At 45.0% G+C, this 19445-nt stretch overlaps 1 protein-coding gene across 1 annotated transcript; it reads right to left on the reverse strand.

The window, feature by feature from the left end:
• Positions 1-31: 31 nt before the first annotated feature.
• Positions 32-15732, reverse strand: LOC120990620 (gastrula zinc finger protein XlCGF17.1-like). The gene is made up of 3 exons (XM_040419539.1): positions 15657-15732; positions 14455-15222; positions 32-197 (listed from the first exon to the last, which is right to left on the reverse strand). Exons 1-3 carry the CDS (start codon positions 15730-15732, stop codon positions 82-84), a joined length of 960 nt encoding a protein of 319 aa, XP_040275473.1. The 3' UTR covers positions 32-81.
• Positions 15733-19445: the final 3713 nt, after the last annotated feature.

The following is a 19445-nucleotide window of genomic DNA, read 5'->3' on the forward strand; positions in this document are numbered from 1 at the left end:
TTCATTATATTGCAGCCATATAACTTCTCTCTTGTGTGACTTCACTAATGACCCCTAATTATGGCTTTAGAAACATTTTTCTCATTCTGAATGCAGCTTCATACATATGTGATTCCTCTTATGTTTTAGAAGACCTGATTTATCTGAAAAACATTTCCCACATTCTGAACATGAATACGGCTTTTCCCCAGTGTGAACTCTCTCATGTGAATCAAGATTGTATTTATATGAAAAACATTTCCCACATTCTGAACATGAATATGGTTTCTCTCCTGTGTGACATCTCTCATGTTTAACAAGATTGGATTTCTGTGTAAAAGATTTCCCACATTCTGAACATGAATATGGTTTCTCTCCAGTGTGACTTCTCTCATGTCTACCAAGATCATATTTTTGCGCAAAACATTTCCCACATTCTAAACACGAATACATGTTCTCTCCTTTGTGACGTCTTCGGTGTGTAGAAAGTCCTGAGCTGTTTGTGGATTCCTTACCACATTGAAACCTTTTAACCCTTTTCCGACTTGTACTTGGGGTAACAATCTGTGATTGGTCAGGAGAAGGTTCCTCAGAATTAGGAGGATTATATGACAGATCTGTACTGTGAAGACCTGGATGTACATTAAGGGTGATGAGGTTTTCTCCTGAAGAGCGCTGCATGATATCGTCATCTAGTGGTAACATGACCTTTTCACATTTCTTACTGGGATTTTCTGTTAAGATAAAAATGAAAATGTATTTTAAAGTTTTACCTTAAAACATTCCAATTAGGCTGGAAGTTGATCCAGCAGGAAGGAGAAGTGTTCATTCATTTGGAATCCATTCCTCACTTTGGCCAAAAACACTGCACTTGTGATCCCAGCCTTACAAAGCTTCTATAACGTCCTGACAAAGTCCAGGATTCTGGTTTACACCCGGTCATGACTTTTATTACATACAGTAAATAATGACTTAACAAAACTAAAGAATTTGAAAAGCCCGACCATGTCTGGAAACAAGCCCTGCTCTCTGCCAACACATTTTGCCTTTCAACGGCAACTAGACATCATTTGAATTAAAGAAGGAGCATCATGGTTGGAGCTGGAGAAGTGGGGCCTAATGGTTTGGGGCTGATCAAGGGGGACATCATGATTTGGAGCTTCTTTGCTGCCTCATGGTCTGGACACCCTGCAACCATCGGGTAAACAACTGGGCAGATTTACTAATCCTGTTTAAAACGTACAGAGTAAATCTAGAGATGCTCCAAATTTATCACAGGAGCTTGGGCTGGAGGACAGATCTGCTGCACAGCTACACAAGTCTGTCTACCTCTATACCACTTAGTGGTTGGCTTTTCTGTCACAATGGAGCATCGTAAGCCCCGCCCCTGCAGAACCTGCCTGTTGTTTCTATATGTGGAAGCTTAAAATCCCCCTTTTTTAGACAGATTATAAGAGCAGCACAGATCAGTCACTGGTTATCTACCAGCAAGTTCACACAGAGCAGATCAGCTGCAGACATTTCTGTGACTGTCCCGCTACCCTGAATGTGGCTTGTAATAATCCATGCACCTGCTGCAGAAACACCCAATACATGGAAATGTCTACAATAAATGTGCCCTGTGTGAACACGCTCTAATGCAGCTGGAACATTCTGGGACATGCAATTACTGCTAGAAGTCACACGTTCAGTCTGAAGGGGATGAGCAGATAATCGCTGAAGTGATGGACAACAGGATCACATTCAGCAATTTAAAGCCAATGTCAGACAAGAATTTAAATACAAATTTTTTCACATTTTATTGAGACACCAACGACTTACATAACACACGCCTGTTCTACATCGATGACAAACAGTCGTACAGGGGCTGACATTGCCCATAATCTCCATGTATAATCTACAATATATATACAATGCAGAACACGGATTGTACAAGACGTCTCTGTAGTATAGTCTACTATACCGGCCCGATGGAGGCCAGAAGGACACGCTCTCATCATGTGACTGGAGCCCTATGGATATGACTGACATATAAAGAACACGTAGCCTCTAATGTAATGTGAGAAGAAACTGTGGAGCTCCTCCATTACATGTCACTGCACACACGTGTATACACTGCACATGACTGCTCTTACCTTGTGATATAAGAGGCTGGTGCTCCTCCATTACATGTCACTGCACACACGTGTATACACTGCACATGACGGCTCTTACCTTGTGATATAAGAGGCTGGTGCTCCTCCATTACATGTCACTGCACACACGTGTATACACTGCACATGACGGCTCTTACCTTGTGATATAAGAGGCTGGTGCTCCTCCATTACATGTCACTGCACACACGTGTATACACTGCACATGACGGCTCTTACCCTGTGATATAAGAGGCTGGTGCTCCTCCATTACATGTCACTGCACACACGTGTATACACTGCACATGACGGCTCTTACCCTGTGATATAAGAGGCTGGTGCTCCTCCATTACATGTCACTGCACACACATGTATACACTGCACATGACGGCTCTTACCTTGTGATATAAGAGGCTGGTGCTCCTCCATTACATGTCACTGCACACACGTGTATACACTGCACATGACGGCTCTTACCCTGTGATATAAGAGGCTGGTGCTCCTCCATTACATGTCACTGCACACACATGTATACACTGCACATGACGGCTCTTACCTTGTGATATAAGAGGCTGGTGCTCCTCCATTACATGTCACTGCACACACGTGTATACACTGCACATGACGGCTCTTACCTTGTGATATAAGAGGCTGGTGCTCCTCCATTACATGTCACTGCACACACGTGTATACACTGCACATGACGGATCTTACCCTGTGATATAAGAGGCTGGTGCTCCCCCATTACATGTCACTGCACACACGTGTATACACTGCACATGACGGCTCTTACCTTGTGATATAAGAGGCTGGTGCTCCTCCATTACATGTCACTGCACACACGTGTATACACTGCACATGACGGCTCTTACCCTGTGATATAAGAGGCTGGTGCTCCTCCATCATGGCCTCCTTGTACAGGTCCTTGTGTCCTTCTATATACTCCCACTCCTCCATGGAGAAATAGACAGTGACGTCCTGACACCTTATAGGAACCTGACAACACAATGACACCGTCATCACCCAGACCCCTCCAGTGCTGTTACTGGAGAATTTCCCAGCATTCCCAGCAGTGTCACCTCTCCAGTCAGCAGCTCCATCATCTTGTGGGTGAGCTCTAGGATCTTCTGCTCATGTATCAGGGGGTGAGGGGGAGGCTCTGTGATGGGGGGAGGGGTCCTGCTCCGCCCTCCTGACTCCTGGAGATGGATGATGGGAGTCACACAGTCCCCCGATGTCTTCTTCACTATTGTGTACTCCTGTGGATGGAGAGAGACACTTAGGGAATAAACCCTTCAGGGGCCATGTGCTCCCCTCCGGCCCTCTCCTCCTGGTACAACGTGCCTACTTACCTTCTCATGGCTCCTACAACATGACTATTGGTCACTGGTCACATGACACATCACTCACCATACTGGGGGCTGATCTTCAGGTTCTCCATCACTTGGAAGGTCTGGAGGCCGTTCTCCAGGACCCTGGACTCTTCCTGTCACTTCCTATGATGGATTCTCCTTCCCGATGTCTGACTTGTTATAGAATACAATAAAGAGGAGAGAAATCTAGAAAAGTTTACCTCTCCGCTCAGCAGGGAGATGATCTCCAAGGTGAGGTCTAATATTCTTCTGCGGATCTCCTTCTTGTCCATCCTTGGTGGTCGTTCAGGAGAAGAGGAGAGAACTGGAGGAGCTGGAGGCTTCTAGTACTGCAGGCGCCTTTATGAGAAGAGGAGAGGAAATCATCCAGGGGACAAGACCAGATGTCACCTCCAGAACCGCACTTCCTGAGCCTGGAGGGGCCCCGCTTCTCAGAGCCCCCACCACATGGATTCCAGGGGCCCCAACATGGAGATCTCTGGTGGCTCCACAGGAGATAAATGTCTGGTAGATGCAGGTCCCACCTCTGGGCTGTGCTCAGCTGTGTCCAGAACTCCTAGAGAAGAGACTGGAGAGAGCTGAGCTCAGGCCGGGCCCCCGCTCCATTCATTCTCCTCCTGGAGGCAGGGGCCCCTCACCAGGACAGTCGGGGGCCCCTCACCAGGACAGTCAGGGGCCAGCGAAGGATGACAACCCCCACTATCCCCACTACTCCTCCCCCATCATACTAAGCTGAGGAGCGGAGAAGGATTCCTTGTGTGTAATGGAGGAGAATCTCCAGAGGTGACATGTCTGAGCTCTCCACCACACTGTCTCCTCACAGCTCATCTTACCTGCAGGCTGGAGGAATGGCTGATACCAGAGAGAACAAGAGCCCTGACTACCGACCAGGACCTGCCCAGTATCTGCTGCACTGCCGGAGCTGAAGGACCTGCGGTGACGTCACTGTCATGTGATCAGTGCAGAGGGCGGGGCTCAGCAGTGGAGATTATAAGAGGTGGTGAAGGACCTGGGGGTGACCTCACTGTCATGTGATCAGTGCAGGGGGTGGGGCTCAGTAGTAGAAAGGATAAGAGGTGGGGAAGGACCTGCGGTTACATCGCTGTCATGTGATTAATGCTGGGGGCGGGGCACAGCAGTAGAGCGGTGAAGAGGTGGGAAAGAACCTCGGATGATGTCACCATCATGTGATCAGTGCAGGGGGCGGGGCTCTGTATTGACATGGATGAGAGGACTGTAATGATGATCATGTGACATTAGGGGGCGGAGCTTTGCATAGAGAAGCGATGAGTCTAGTGGCTTTTCTCTTAGAGCTAAAACAATGCTGGGAGTTGTAGTTCTCTCCTCTGATATCCTATAATAACACCCTGGATATGCTGGGACTTGTAGTTCTCTCCTCTAATGCTGTAGCTGTGGTAAATTCAGCCGACTTCTGGGACATGTAGTTCAGTTTCGGGAGGAGAATGTTGTCCTTCCTGGTGCTGACCTCAAACCCGAGACACAAGTCTTCTGCAGACATCTGAGTTCAGGGCGGCAGGATGGTTGGAAGCTTCCATCCCCTGATGACAGAGGTTGCCCGCTCCTCTTATGTAGACGACCTCCCACCCCGAGATCAGACCTTGTGCCGTCAGATGACAATGCTATGTGGGGGTTTCTGGCCTTTTCAGTAGAAGACATTGAGGAGACCACGATGGTGTGTAACGTCAGGTCTCATCTAGTCTGCAGCGGCATCAGATGCCCCAAAGAGGCGCTGACTAGGAACGGGCGGAGATTCCCCCAGAAGACTAGGGTAAGTAACGGGGATAGTGGCGGGATGTTTGGTCCACGCCGCTCTCACGGGTCCAGCCACTCTGAGGAGGATGCAGAGCCAATGCACAGACAGGAGCAGAAGAACCATTTCTGGACTGATATTAGAAGCTGAAGACACCTTGGGAATAAAGCCAGGTAAAGGGCTAAGAAGCAGATGGGGCAGCAGATCTGGGAGGGTCCTGACAGGACAGAGCTTGGAGATCACTCGCTCTTCTTGCTGAAGTTATGGCAACAAGGAAAAGATTCTTTAAAGGTAAGTATTAATATTGCTGTGTCACCGTGGTCCATAGGGTGTGGTGTTACACTGTCAGCATTATGTCTGTGCACTGCAGGAGATTACAGGGAATTATACATCATTATAATGCTGTGTGATGCTGCTGTGCTGCCCTGAGCGGAGGCCAGAACGGGACTTCTCACTGACACTGCGAGATCCTCACATTCACCTCAGTCCGGTGTGTCCGGCCTCACAGGAGGCAATAGGCAGATCCCACTAATACTCCACAGGCAGTTTATAAAGAGGGATTTTATACAAAATGTTTTTCTTGGAATCTCATCTTACAAATCAGGAGTCAATTTACTTAAAGGGATTTTGTCATGAGATTTTAGCCCTATAAGCAGGGAGGGCGGCGATTAAGACTGAGAAGGAGGCGCTGGGCACCAGGCGGCCCGGGCACCCTGTATTAAGGGACGTCCCCTTGGGCACCTTAGGTAGGTGAGTGACAGGCTATAAAAACCTGTTTTTTGGGCTAATAGAGCCACGAGCAGGTTTAATAAGGGCAGTTTAGGATTCATGTTATTAGTACGGACCTGGGCATATGTTTAGCTTATAGGGCTAAGATCTCATGACAGAATCCCTTTAACCGAATGTGCAGAGCTCTAGCACCGGCCTGGTGGGAGAGGAGGAGAGTCTAATAGCACGGCAGACTCCTCATAAGGAGAAATAGACTTTTTGGATAATCTTGCAGTCAGAAAACCCTCTCATACATTGCCTGAATTAATAGCGCTGCGGGTCCCAAATTTGACGTGGGTAAAGTTCACAAACTCAATCTATGCATTTTATGTAGGACCGCGCTGCTTTAATTTCTCCGGAAACCTTCCTTCTAGGACACGGTCATCCACATCTCTGGACATAGGATAAAACACAGGTCTCCACGTGTGTACTCCTCTCTTCCAACAAACACTTCTGTGGGGTATCAAGAGGTCGCGACTATAGTGCAGCGCTGATTTCACTGGTCAGATTAAAATCATTTATTATACTCGCAAACAGGTTCTTGTTAAAGGCTTATCAAAAAAGTAGGACAATGTGCATGTCAGTATTGGGTCCGTGTACCCACTGCAGGATGGCAGATCCCTGTCTGCACATCACAGCGCCATGGGTCCCAGTGCTGGCTTACCTTGCAGGAGACGCAGGCGTCCACCAGCATACCGCCGCATCCGTCCTCACTGCCAGGTGCCATCTGATGCGCTATAGCGCACGCGCGCGCACGTCTCTCTGTCTTATGGGAGTAGGCAGCTGGGTCTTGATGGCCGTCCCCACCCTGAGGCGGTGCTTGGAATATTTAAGGCAGCTTCACTTAGCATTAAGCGCCCAAGCGTGGTTGTTTTACCTGTTTACTCCCGCTGAAGCGTCCTGCCGTGTTCTGGACTATCTGTTATTTGGATTTCCTAGATTTTGACCTCTGCTTTGTTTGACCCCGAATCTGCCTACTGTCTGCTTGTCGGATTGCCTGGACTATTGATCTCTGCTCTGATTGACTACGAATCTGCCTGCTGCCTGCTTATTGGATCACCTGGATTATCGACCTCTGCACCGCCTGACTAGGCATCTGCCCATTGCCTCCTGTAAGTCTGCCTGGATTCTTAACCCTGCACTGCCTGACAACGAGACCACCTGATTCTGCACACTGCATTAATCTGAACTGTGTGTAGCCTTTATTGCAAGTTCCTGTTGGTTTCCGTTTACCAGTAAAGTTCTTCTGTTCCGTTAACCTGCCTGTATTGGACTCTATTCACACTGCTGCGGTTAGCAGCGTTCTGGGTGACTGGTGCAAACACCAGTATCCTGACTCTGAGAGTCAGCAGTCATCAATATAGGGCTAAGTTCCAGTCCTCTATCCGCTGACCCAGAGGATCCACATCCTCTGTTCGTAACAGCGCAGTCTGCACAGGTTCCTACTGTGTCTGCTGCTCCTGTTGTGGCAAATTTTTCTGGACCATGTTTATCTGTTCCGCCCCGTTACAGCGGCAGCCCAAAAACCTATCACGAGTTTCTCAACCAGTGCATAATTCACTTTGAACTGCTTCCTCATCACTTTCAATCAGACCGAGCTAAAGTGGCGAATCCAATATGGGACAGATCTGGTCCCATCACCAGTAATGTGGCTCTGTTTATGGACTCCTTTAGCAGGGTGTTTGAAGAGCCAGGTCGAGCTTCTTCTGCAGCCTTCTTGCTGCTGTACGTCCGTAAAGGAAGCCAGTCGGTGGGTCAGTATGCAATTCAGTTCCACTACTTGGCATCTGAAGTGTCGTGGAATGAGGAGACTTTGGTGGCGGCCTTTTGGGAGGGTCTGTCCGGACGTATTATGGACGAACTCGCAGGTCGTGATGTGCCTACTTCTCTTGAGGCTTTTATCTCTCTGGCTAAAAAAATCTATATACGGTTTTCTGAGCGGGTTCGGTAGGTCAGTCGGGGAAAAAAGACTTCCACAACGAATGTCTAGGTCAAATACATCTCAGCCTCCATTACACTCCTCCTTTTCGGATCCTGATTCAATACAGGTGAATTCCACTTTGCTCTCGGATGAGGAACATCGTCTTCGTATGTCTTCCGGGCTCTGTCTCTACTGCGGTGGTCTGAGTCACCATGTCTGCAGCTGTCCCCAGAAGTCGGAACTCCAGCGCTTAGGATCTTTTGGAGAGGCGGCGCTAGGCGAAAACTCTCCAGATTCCTGTGACTCTGTATCTTGAAGGCATCAAGGTCTCCATACCCGCTTCCTTGGATTCCGGATCTGCAGGGAACTTTATACACCAAGCTATGGTAAATCAATACCACATTCCTGTACGCCTGCTAAAGAATCCCCTGCTGTTGACAGCCATCAGCGGAAAAGTGCTGACGGATCCAGTGTGGTTCGTCACTGAGCCGTTGGAACTACAGGTAGGAGTGTTACATGTTGAAAGGATTTCTCTATATGTGCTCTCCGAACTGTCCCATTCTCTTTTGCTGGGGTTACCCTGGCTTAGAATGCACAATCCAGTAATCAAGTGGAGTTCTGGAGAGATTCTTCGATGGGGAAAGCTGTGCCAAAGCAAGTGCCTACATTCTATTCGACAAAGGGTTTCTCTACCTCTTCCTAAAAGTCTGGAGGCTTTGCCGGTGGCCTATCATTCCTTTGCTGACGTGTTTGATAAAAAAGAGGCTGAGATTCTACCACCCCATCGTCCCTATGACTGCCTATTTGATCTGCTACCAGGGACATCTCCTCCTCAGGGTCGTGTTTATCCTCTGTCTCCCACTGAATCGCAGGCCACAGCGGATTACATCAAGGAGAATTTTGAGAGGGGTTTTATCAGGAAGTCTTTGTCACCCGCAGGGGCAGAATTTTTTTTCGTGAAAAAGAAAAATGGGTCCCTTTGCCCCTCTATAGATTACCATGGTCTAAATAAGATCACCATCAAGAATAAATACCTGTTACCATTAATCTCCGAGTTATTTGATAGACTCCGTGGGGCTCAGATCTTCTCTAAGCTGGACTTGCGGGGGCATACAATTTAATACGTATTTGTGAGGGTGATGAATAGAAGATGGCCTTTAACACCAGGGATGGCCAGTATGAATACCTTGTTATGCCATTTGGGCTCAGTAATGCCCCTGCTATCTTCCAGGAGTTTGTTAATGATATTTTTCGAGATCTGCTCTATTCTTGTGTTGTTTTCTATTTGGATCATATTATTTTTTTTTCCAGAGACATCAGAACTCATCGCAGGCATGTGCAGGTAGTCTTACAACATTTACGAGAAAATCTACACACTGGAAAAGTGTGTCTTCGAAAAGTCATCCCTGCCCTTCCTGGGATATATAATTTCGGATCAGGGTCTCATAATTGATCCTAGAAAGGTGGCTGCAGTGCTCGACTTGCCCCGTACATCCAGCCTGAAGCAATACAGAGGTTCTTGGGCTTTGCTAATTATTATCGTCAATTCATTTGCAATTTTTCTACTTTGACAGCTCCTATTTCCAGTCTGACCAGGAAGGATGCCAATCCCAAACAATGGTCCCCTGAAGGGGAGATGGCATTTTCTTCCCTCAAGCAAGCTTTTTCTTCAGCTCCAGTCCTTAGACGGCTGGAACCTCACAAACAGTTCTTCTTGGAGGTGGACGCATCCTCCGTAGGAGCCAAGGTGGTCCTGTTATAGAAGAATGCCTCAAGTCGTATGACTCCTTGTGGTTTCTTTTCTAAGTTATTTTCCACTGTCGAAAAAAAATATTCTATTGGAGACATGGAACTCCTAGCTATCAAGATGGCTCTAGAGGAATGGAGATACCTTCTGGAGGGTGCTAGTCTACCACTCATAATTTACACTGATCACAAAAACCTGACCTACTTGCAGACAGCTCAGTGGCTTATGATTTATGATTATTATTCTGTCCCATTACTTTTGGTTCCCTAACAAGTGGGATTTTTAGAACTGACCCATCACAACGTGTTGAGACACAGTACTCTAAACATATTTACAAATGGTCACATGGACCAATAGTTATGTGTGTAACAGACTAATAGGTCCTACAGGAGGTGGCCACGCTATTACAGTATATAGCAGAATTTTTCAAGGGTCATGCGACCAAAGCGTGGCTTGAATCACCTACTGACTAATTTTTTATTTTGTATACATAAAACTTGTATCTTTATTATTTCAATTTAAAAGTTAAACTCTAAATTAATAATTGAAAATCCTCAGAATGAGCGGTGAGACTGTTGTATATATTTGTATACCTCTACTCAGTATATACCACTGGATGGAATAGCTGCCTGATATCATTCTCAGGGCTTGCCCAAATCCCTAAATCTTCACAGCAACTTTATATTTAGTTGCATGTGTATCTCTGCTATGAGGGCTCACTAAGCTCTATCTGATTCTAAAATGCTCCCGCTTCCCTACATGTTTCGCCAAACACTTGGCGTCCTCAGGGGTTCGGGCAGTTTGCTAGTGAAGGGGGCGTGACCGGACCTTTTAAAAGCTCCCTCTGATGACATCACAGTTCGACTTGCCACTTGATATCCATTAAATCGTTATATTTGCTATTGGCCTATCGGAGAGGGGCTTGTAACCATGCTGTACCTCCAATTGGACACTCCTCCAATGAATGCTCGCGTACTTCCCTGCGCAGGCGCTGGGACTTACACTTTATTCCTGTTGTATATTCTCTATTGCGCATATCACAGGACTAACATACTGTGTGGACCTCAGGTATTCGATCTTAGTTTATTCTTTGATTCGTACTGATTCTCCTTTGCGCCTGCGCTCCCACTTAGAAGTTTCTATAGCAGTGTGTGACTCTTGCGCTTACGCTACGTCCGCTCATCTTCTGCGCATGTCAGGGCACTTAGATGCTGCTAGACTCCACATTTGGTCTCCGTGTATCTGCGCTTGCGTTCCAACTTAGGCATCGCGTTCTTCTTGCAGGCTCTAGGGCGCATGTCTTTGGACTTATTGTCAGTTAATATTGCGCATATCATCAGACTTTACTTACAGTTCCTAATTCCATCACCATAGCCTTACAGCCTGCGACTGATCTCGATGAGTGCCAAAAAACTGGGTCGGAATATTGCTAGCATCTATAGCTTTAGGTAATCCAGCTATTTATATGTGTACTGATTCTCATTGTTGATATTATTTGCATTGTAGGTTATGAGCGCACATACATAAAGATGCGCGACACCCGACCCCCATCACCTCTCAAAGTGAGCATTCATTGGACGTAAGTATCCCTGTGTAGGCATACAATGTACTCTTATTGTAATTTATTACTAGAGAACTAGTCTCCGTATTTCTTCCTTTATATCTTTTTCCGGTATCCCTCCTTAATGTTATATATTATTATTCTTATGAGGTATATATACTGCCTTTATTGTCATAATTATTGTCTCTTTTGATATTATCTCTCCGTTGGATCCCTTAGTTGGAGACATTTTGCTCCGTTTTCTTGGACTTGTTCCTTTTCACTACAGTTCAGTTTTTTTCTGCAATAAGTAATTATCTGTCAGACCAGAACGCTGCTGACAACAGCATCAGAATGACAGAAATGAGGGACAAGACGTAATCATATGTACAGGCAAATGCCTTTTTAGAAATCTGCCTCCCTTATAAGTGCACGGCTGCACTTCTCATCTGTACGCGCCACAAAGAGAAGAATATATCTAAAAATATTTTCTCTCCAATTTCCTGTGAAAATGTTATTAACAATTTGAATTAAACCATATATACTCATTATTTCATCCTATAATAATTTAGCGCTCAACTGCTCACTACACCACTAGATGCTGCTTTAAGGGATCTAGTTTTTAAAATGGGGTCATTTATGGTGGTTTTCTGTCATTTTGGAGCTCAACGCCATTAAAAGTGTGCATTCCATTCCTCCCCCTTTGGTAGAAATTGGCTAGGCCAACTTCCTGCCAAGGGTGGGGGTTGAGCTAGTCCAGTCAGTGGAGAGGAGAGTGAGGAAGAGAGGGGTGTCTGTAGAATAAATGGTATTTCTGCGAAGTCTACTCTAATTGACCATATTCTACTATAATCCCGTGAACAGGGTTATGTTCAACCTGTGAGACTGTGGCCCCTCTTTAGTCAGAAGGAGTGTGGAAGCAGCTCGTAGAGCACCCACTCCCTGCATATACAGAGAGGGAAAACGGGCCAAGGACACCCTCATCATCATCAAGCCGCTATTAGGCCAGTGTTAGCTAAGTGCAGAGATCATCATCTAGTCAGCCTGCCACCGCACCTCCTCCACTGGTGCCAGAAGGAATCTGCTGAAAACCAGTAATACAAAACCATACAGTAACAGGTAAGTTAGTTCCTAAACCTAAAACTCCCTATAAAGCAGCAATGTACCGTACAAAATAAATGCTATTAATCCATACACCATTTGTGATATTTAACTATTTATGATTATGGATTAATAAAAGTTGTTTTGTATGATATATTGTGGCTCTATTATTTGTAGGTTTATTGCACTGGGTATCAAAGTATCAATCAGTTTGGTTGGATAATGTCAGTTTTTCAATACTAAGCTGCACAAATTAGGAGAAGTTCCGATTAGGCACATGTACAACACAGCGCACGCCATGTTCTCACCAGCAGCTGCACATAGAGAAGGACGGAGAGCGTCAGGGAGGGTGGAAAATCACTGACACATCTGAGGGGAGGGTTCCTCTTGCTACTGATGATTCAGCCAGCAGCACAGAGGAACACTGGGGGTTAATATTACCCATCAACCCCAATATTGCCATTATGTGAGATATATGACAGAGTAACTTATTATTAATGTGAGGCATTGACCACGTGGTGTTATTACTTTAGTACCTCCTTATGCCTCACATTAGTAAGTAACCCCATTGTCTACCTCCTCATATAATGGGCAACATGTGAGGTACATGATGAGGTTATTTACTATGAATATGAGGCACATGGAGGTCCAAATTGATAAAACCATGCACCTCACATTAATAAGAACTACATCATTAACCCCTTAGTGACCACCCATACGCCTTTTTGACGGCGGTCACTAGGGGGCATTAGGCTGGGCCGGCGCTATTTAACGGCGGCCCAGTCTAAGCACTGCACGGGTTTTGCGGGGAGCGGGGGCCTGGCTCTAACAGCCTGGACTGGCAGGAGTGCCGATCCGGGCTGTTTAACACTTTACATGCCTCGGGCAATGGAGCGGACTCCCTCTGTCTCCTATCGGCACCCCGCAAATGCGATTGCGGGGTGCCGATGTGTGTGAAGGCTGGCAGGGATCTGATGTAGGCCCCAGACCAGCCTTCAGTAATTTCCAGCAGGCTGCCCATTACCCCTGATGAAGCCAGTTTAGCTGGTGAAACATGTGGGGGGGACAGTTGTTAGATTTTAGCTTTCGGTTCTCGGTCAATGTGTATGAATTCACTAGTGATTTATACCACAAGTCAGGAGTGTCATAATGGATCAGTAACTCATTAGTGATTTAGTGAGGCAGTTGCTCATGTGATTCAGTGAATGTGTATCTATCTACCAATGAGTTATACCACTAGTCATGAGGGTATAATGGATCAGTGACTCAGCACTGTTCTAGTGAGGCAGTTTCTTATGTAATTTAGCGAGTGTGTATCAACCACCTGTGAGTTATACCACCAGTCAGTAGTGTTATAATGGATCAGTGACTCATCGGTGTTTCAGTGAGGCGGTTGCTCATGTGAATCAGTGAGATTGCAAGCATAGCAGGGAGACTGCACATCCTGGCTAGCGGCAAGCAAATAAACAGACATATACATTAGGCATTATTGACAGGGAGCAGTATATTTTTAACCAATTGTTTTGGCTCACATAGCAGTTTTAAACGACAAATAAAAGCTATGTTTTAAAACTACTAAATAATCTGGGTCAAGTTAGGTAATTAGCCACTCAGGCTCCTATTTGTTTTGTGTAAGAACTATACCTATACCCAGATGGGGTCTGTGATTAATTATATACGTGTACCCCAAAATGGCTTCATTAAAAACTACAATTTGTCCCACAAGAAACAAGCCCTCATAAAGCTATATAGACAGGAAAATAAAAAAGTTATAGTTTTTGGAATGCGTCATCAATAGGTCATCAATATTAAAAGCCCGGACAACCCTTTTAACCCTGTTACCCATTTTGTGTGCAAAGTATCAGTTTGGTATTTAGTAACGTCACTCATTAATTGGAATCAAAATCAAAGTCTAAATTCTGGAATTGTGATCGTATCCTTACTCTTCTTTGACTTCTCTCATGACTAACAAGATCAGATTTTTGTGTAAAACATTGCTCACATTCTGAACATGAATATGGTTTCTCTACTGTGTGACTTCTCTGATGTCTAACAAGCTCTGATTTATATGCAAAACATTTCCCACATTCTGAACATGAATATGGCTTTTCCCCATTGTGACCTCTCTCATGTGTAACAAGATTGGATTTCTGTCTAAAACATTTCCCACATTCTGAACATGAATATGGCTTTTCCCCAGTGTGAATTCTCTCATGTGTAACAAGATCTGATTTTCGTGTAAAACATTTCCCACATTCTGAACACGAATATGGCTTCTCTCCTGTGTGAATTCTCTCATGTATAACAAGATGTGATTTCACTGTAAAACATTTCCTACATTCTGAACACGAATATGGCTTCTCTCCTGTGTGAATTCTCTCATGTATAACAAGATATGATTTTTCTCTAAAGCATTTCCCACATTCTGAACACGAATATGGCTTCTCTCCAGTGTGACATCTCTGATGTTTAACAAGACATACTTTCTGGGTAAAACATTTCCCACATTCTGAACACGAATATGGTTTCTCTCCTGTGTGACATCTCTGATGTTTAACAAGAATTGATTTCCATGTGAAACATTTTCCACATTCTGAACATGAATTCATTTTCTCTCCTTTGTGACGTCTTCGGTGTGTAGAAAGTCCTGAGCTGTTTGTGTATTCTTTATCACAATGAAACATTTTAATCTTATTCTGACTTGTACTTGCGGTAACAATCTGTGATTGGTCCAGAGAAGGTTCCTCATAATTAGGAGAATTATATGATAGATCTGTACTGTGAAGTCCTGGATGTATATTAAGGGTAATGAGGTTTTCGCCAGAAGAGCGCTGCAGGATATCTTTATCTAGTGGTAACAGGACATTTTCACATTTCTTACTGGGATTTTCTGTTAAGATAAAGATAAAAATTAAAATTTGTTTTAAAGTTGTTTTTTTTTTTGCAATCTCCAGAGTAGACAAACTTATAAGATTCCAATTAGACTGGAAGTTGATCCAGCAGGAAGGAGAAGTGTTCATTCATTTGGAATCCTTTCCTGACTTTGGCCAAAAAAACTGCACTTGTGATCCCAGCCTTACAAAGCTTCTATAACTTCCTGACAAAGTCCAGTATTCTGGTTTACACCAGGTCATGACTTTTATTACATACAGTAAATAATGACTTAACAAAACTAAAAAAATTGAAAAGGCTGATCAATGTCTGGAAAGGAGCCCTGCTCTCTGCCAACACATTTTGCATTTCAACAGCAGCTAGACATCATTTGAATAAAACAAGGAGCTTAATGGTTGGAGTTGGTGAAGTGGGGCCATCATGATTTTGTACTGGTGGAGGGAACATCATGGTTTGGAACTGGTGAAGTGGGGCCATCATGAGTTGGGGCTGGTGGAGGGAACATCATGGTTTGGAGCTGGGGAAGGGGGGCATCATGATTTGTAGCTGGTAGGGGCACATTATGGTTTGGAGCTGCTTTGCTACTTCATGGTCTGGACAGCCTGCAATCATTGGGTAAACAACTGGGCAGATTTACTAATCCTGTTTAAAACGTACAGAGTAAATCTAGAGATGCTCCACATTTATCACAGGAGCTTGGGCTGGAGGACAGATCTGCTGCACAACTACACAAGTCTGTCTACCTCTATACCACTTAGTGGTTGGCTTTTCTGTCACAATGGAGCATCATAAGCCCCGCCCCTGCAGAACTTGCCTGTTGTTTCTATATGTGGAACCTTAAATTCCCCCCTTTTTGGACAGATTATAAGAGCAGCACAGATCAGTCACTGGTTATCTACGAGCAAGTTCACACATAGCAGATCAGCTGCAGACATTTCTGTGACTGTCCCGCTACCCTGAATGTGGCTTGTAATAATCCATGCACCTGCTGCAGAAACAACCCAATATATGGAAATTTCTACAATAAATGTAATGCAGCGAGAACATTCTGGGACATGCAATTATTGCTAGAAGTCACACGTTCAGTTTGAAGGGGATGAGCAGATAATCGCTTAAGTGATGGACAACATGATCACATTTAGCAATTTTTCACATTTTATTGAGACACCAGCGACTTACATAACACACGCCTGTTTTACATCGATGACAAACAGTCGTACAGGGGCGGACATTGCCCATAAACTCCATGTATGATCTACAATATATATACGGATACGGATTTTACAAGATGTCTCTGTAGTATACAGGGAGTGCAGAATTATTAGGCAAGTTGTATTTTTGAGGATTAATTTTATTATTGAACAACAACCATGTTCTCAATGAACCCAAAAAACTCATTAATATCAAAGCTGAATATTTTTGGAAGTAGTTTTTAGTTTGTTTTTAGTTTTAGCTATTTTAGGGGGATATCTGTGTGTGCAGGTGACTATTACTGTGCATAATTATTAGGCAACTTAACAAAAAACAAATATATACCCATTTCAATTATTTATTTTTACCAGTGAAACCAATATAACATCTCAACATTCACAAATATACATTTCTGACATTCAAAAACAAAACAAAAACAAATCAGTGACCAATATAGCCACCTTTCTTTGCAAGGACACTCAAAAGCCTGCCATCCATGGATTCTGTCAGTGTTTTGATCTGTTCACCATCAACATTGCGTGCAGCAGCAACCACAGCCTCCCAGACACTGTTCAGAGAGGTGTACTGTTTTCCCTCCTTGTAAATCTCACATTTGATGATGGACCACAGGTTCTCAATGGGGTTCAGATCAGGTGAACAAGGAGGCCATGTCATTAGATTTTCTTATTTTATACCCTTTCTTGCCAGCCACGCTGTGGAGTACTTGGACGCGTGTGATGGAGCATTGTCCTGCATGAAAATCATGTTTTTCTTGAAGGATGCAGACTTCTTCCTGTACCACTGCTTGAAGAAGGTGTCTTCCAGAAACTGGCAGTAGGACTGGGAGTTGAGCTTGACTCCATCCTCAACCCGAAAAGGCCCCACAAGCTCATCTTTGATGATACCAGCCCAAACCAGTACTCCACCTCAACCTTGCTGGCGTCTGAGTCGGACTGGAGCTCTCTGCCCTTTACCAATCCAGCCACGGGCCCATCCATCTGGCCCATCAAGACTCACTCTCATTTCATCAGTCCATAAAACCTTAGAAAAATCAGTCTTGAGATATTTCTTGGCCCAGTCTTGACGTTTCAGCTTGTGTGTCTTGTTCAGTGGTGGTCGTCTTTCAGCCTTTCTTACCTTGGCCATGTCTCTGAGTATTGCACACCTTGTGCTTTTGGGCACTCCAGTGATGTTGCAGCTCTGAAATATGGCCAAACTGGTGGCAAGTGGCATCTTGGCAGCTGCACGCTTGACTTTTCTCAGTTCATGGGCAGTTATTTTGCGCCTTGGTTTTTCCACACGCTTCTTGCGACCCTGTTGACTATTTTGAATGAAACGCTTGATTGTTCGATGATCACTCTTCAGAAGCTTTGCAATTTTAAGAGTGCTGCATCCCTCTGCAAGATATCTCACTATTTTTGACTTTTCTGAGCCTGTCAAGTCCTTCTTTTGACCCATTTTGCCAAAGGAAAGGAAGTTGCCTAATAATTATGCACACCTGATATAGGGTGTTGATGTCATTAGACCACACCCCTTCTCATTACAGAGATGCACATCACCTAATATGCTTAATTGGTAGTAGGCTTTCGAGCCTATACAGCTTGGAGTAAGACAACATGCATAAAGAGGATGATGTGGTCAAAATACTAATTTGCCTAATAATTCTGCACTCCCTGTAGTCTACTATACCGGCCCGATGGAGGCCAGAAGGACACGCTCCCATCATGTTAATGGAGCCCTATGGATATGACTGACATATAAAGAACACGTAGCCTGTAATGTAATGTGAGAAGAAACTGTGGAGCTCCTTCATTACATGTCACTGCACACACGTGTATACACTGCACATGACGGCTCTTACCTTGTAATATAAGAGGCTAATGCTCCTCCATTACATGTCACTGCACACACGTGTACACACTGCACATGACGGCTCTTACCTTGTGATATAAGAGGCTGGTGCTCCTCCATTACATGTCACTGCACACACGTGTATACACTGCACATGACGGCTCTTACCTTGTGATATAAGAGGCTGGTGCTCCTCCATCATGGCCTCCTTGTACAGATCCTTGTGTCCTTCTATATACTCCCACTCCTCCATGGAGAAATAGACAGTGACATCCTGACACCTTACAGGAACCTGACAACACAATGACACCGTCATCACCCAGACCCCTCCAGTGCTGTTACTGGAGAATTTCCCAGCATTCCCAGCAGTGTCACCTCTCCAGTCAGCAGCTCCATCATCTTGTGGGTGAGTTCTAGGATCTTCTGCTCATGTATCAGGGGGTGAGGAGGAGGCTCTGTGATGAGGTGAGGGGTCCTGATCCGCCCTCTTGACTCCTGGAGATGGATGATGGGAGTCACACAGTCCCCAGATGTCTTATTCACTATTGTGTACTCCTGTGGATGGAGAGAGACACTTAGGGAATAAACCCTTCAGGGGCCATGTGCTCTCCTCCGGCCCTCTCCTCCTGGTACAATGTGCCTACTTACCGTCTCATGGATCCTCCAACATGACTATTGGTCACAGGTCACATTATATATCACTCACCATATTGGGGGCTGATCTTCAGGTTCTCCGTCACTTAGAAGGTCTGGAGGCCGTTCTCCAGGACCCTGGACTCTTCCTATCACTTCCTATGATGGATTCTCCTTCCCGATGTCTGACTTGTTACAGAATACAATAAAGAGGAGAGAAATCTAGAAAAGTTTACCTCTCCGCTCAGCAGGATGATGATCTCCAAGGTGAGGTCTAATATTCTTCTGCTGTTCTCCTTCCTGTCCATCCTTGGTGGCTCATTCAGGAGAAGGCTCGTATTGCTGTTTTTTTTTCATAACGCCTCCAAAACAAAAGAATTGAGGTTCAAATTCTGAGCTCCGTGTGTATCTAAGCTCCTGGCAGTGCAGTGTGTGGAGGCAGGAGACTCTGATCTCTGTATGTATCTAAGCTTCTGGCAGTGCAGTGTGTATCTATGCTCCTGGCAGTGAAGTGTGTGGAGGCAGGAGACTCTAGGATCCGTGTGT

The sequence above is a fragment of the Bufo bufo genome, chromosome 2 (genome assembly GCF_905171765.1).
Source record: "Bufo bufo chromosome 2, aBufBuf1.1, whole genome shotgun sequence".
Taxonomy (NCBI): Eukaryota; Metazoa; Chordata; class Amphibia; order Anura; family Bufonidae; genus Bufo; species Bufo bufo.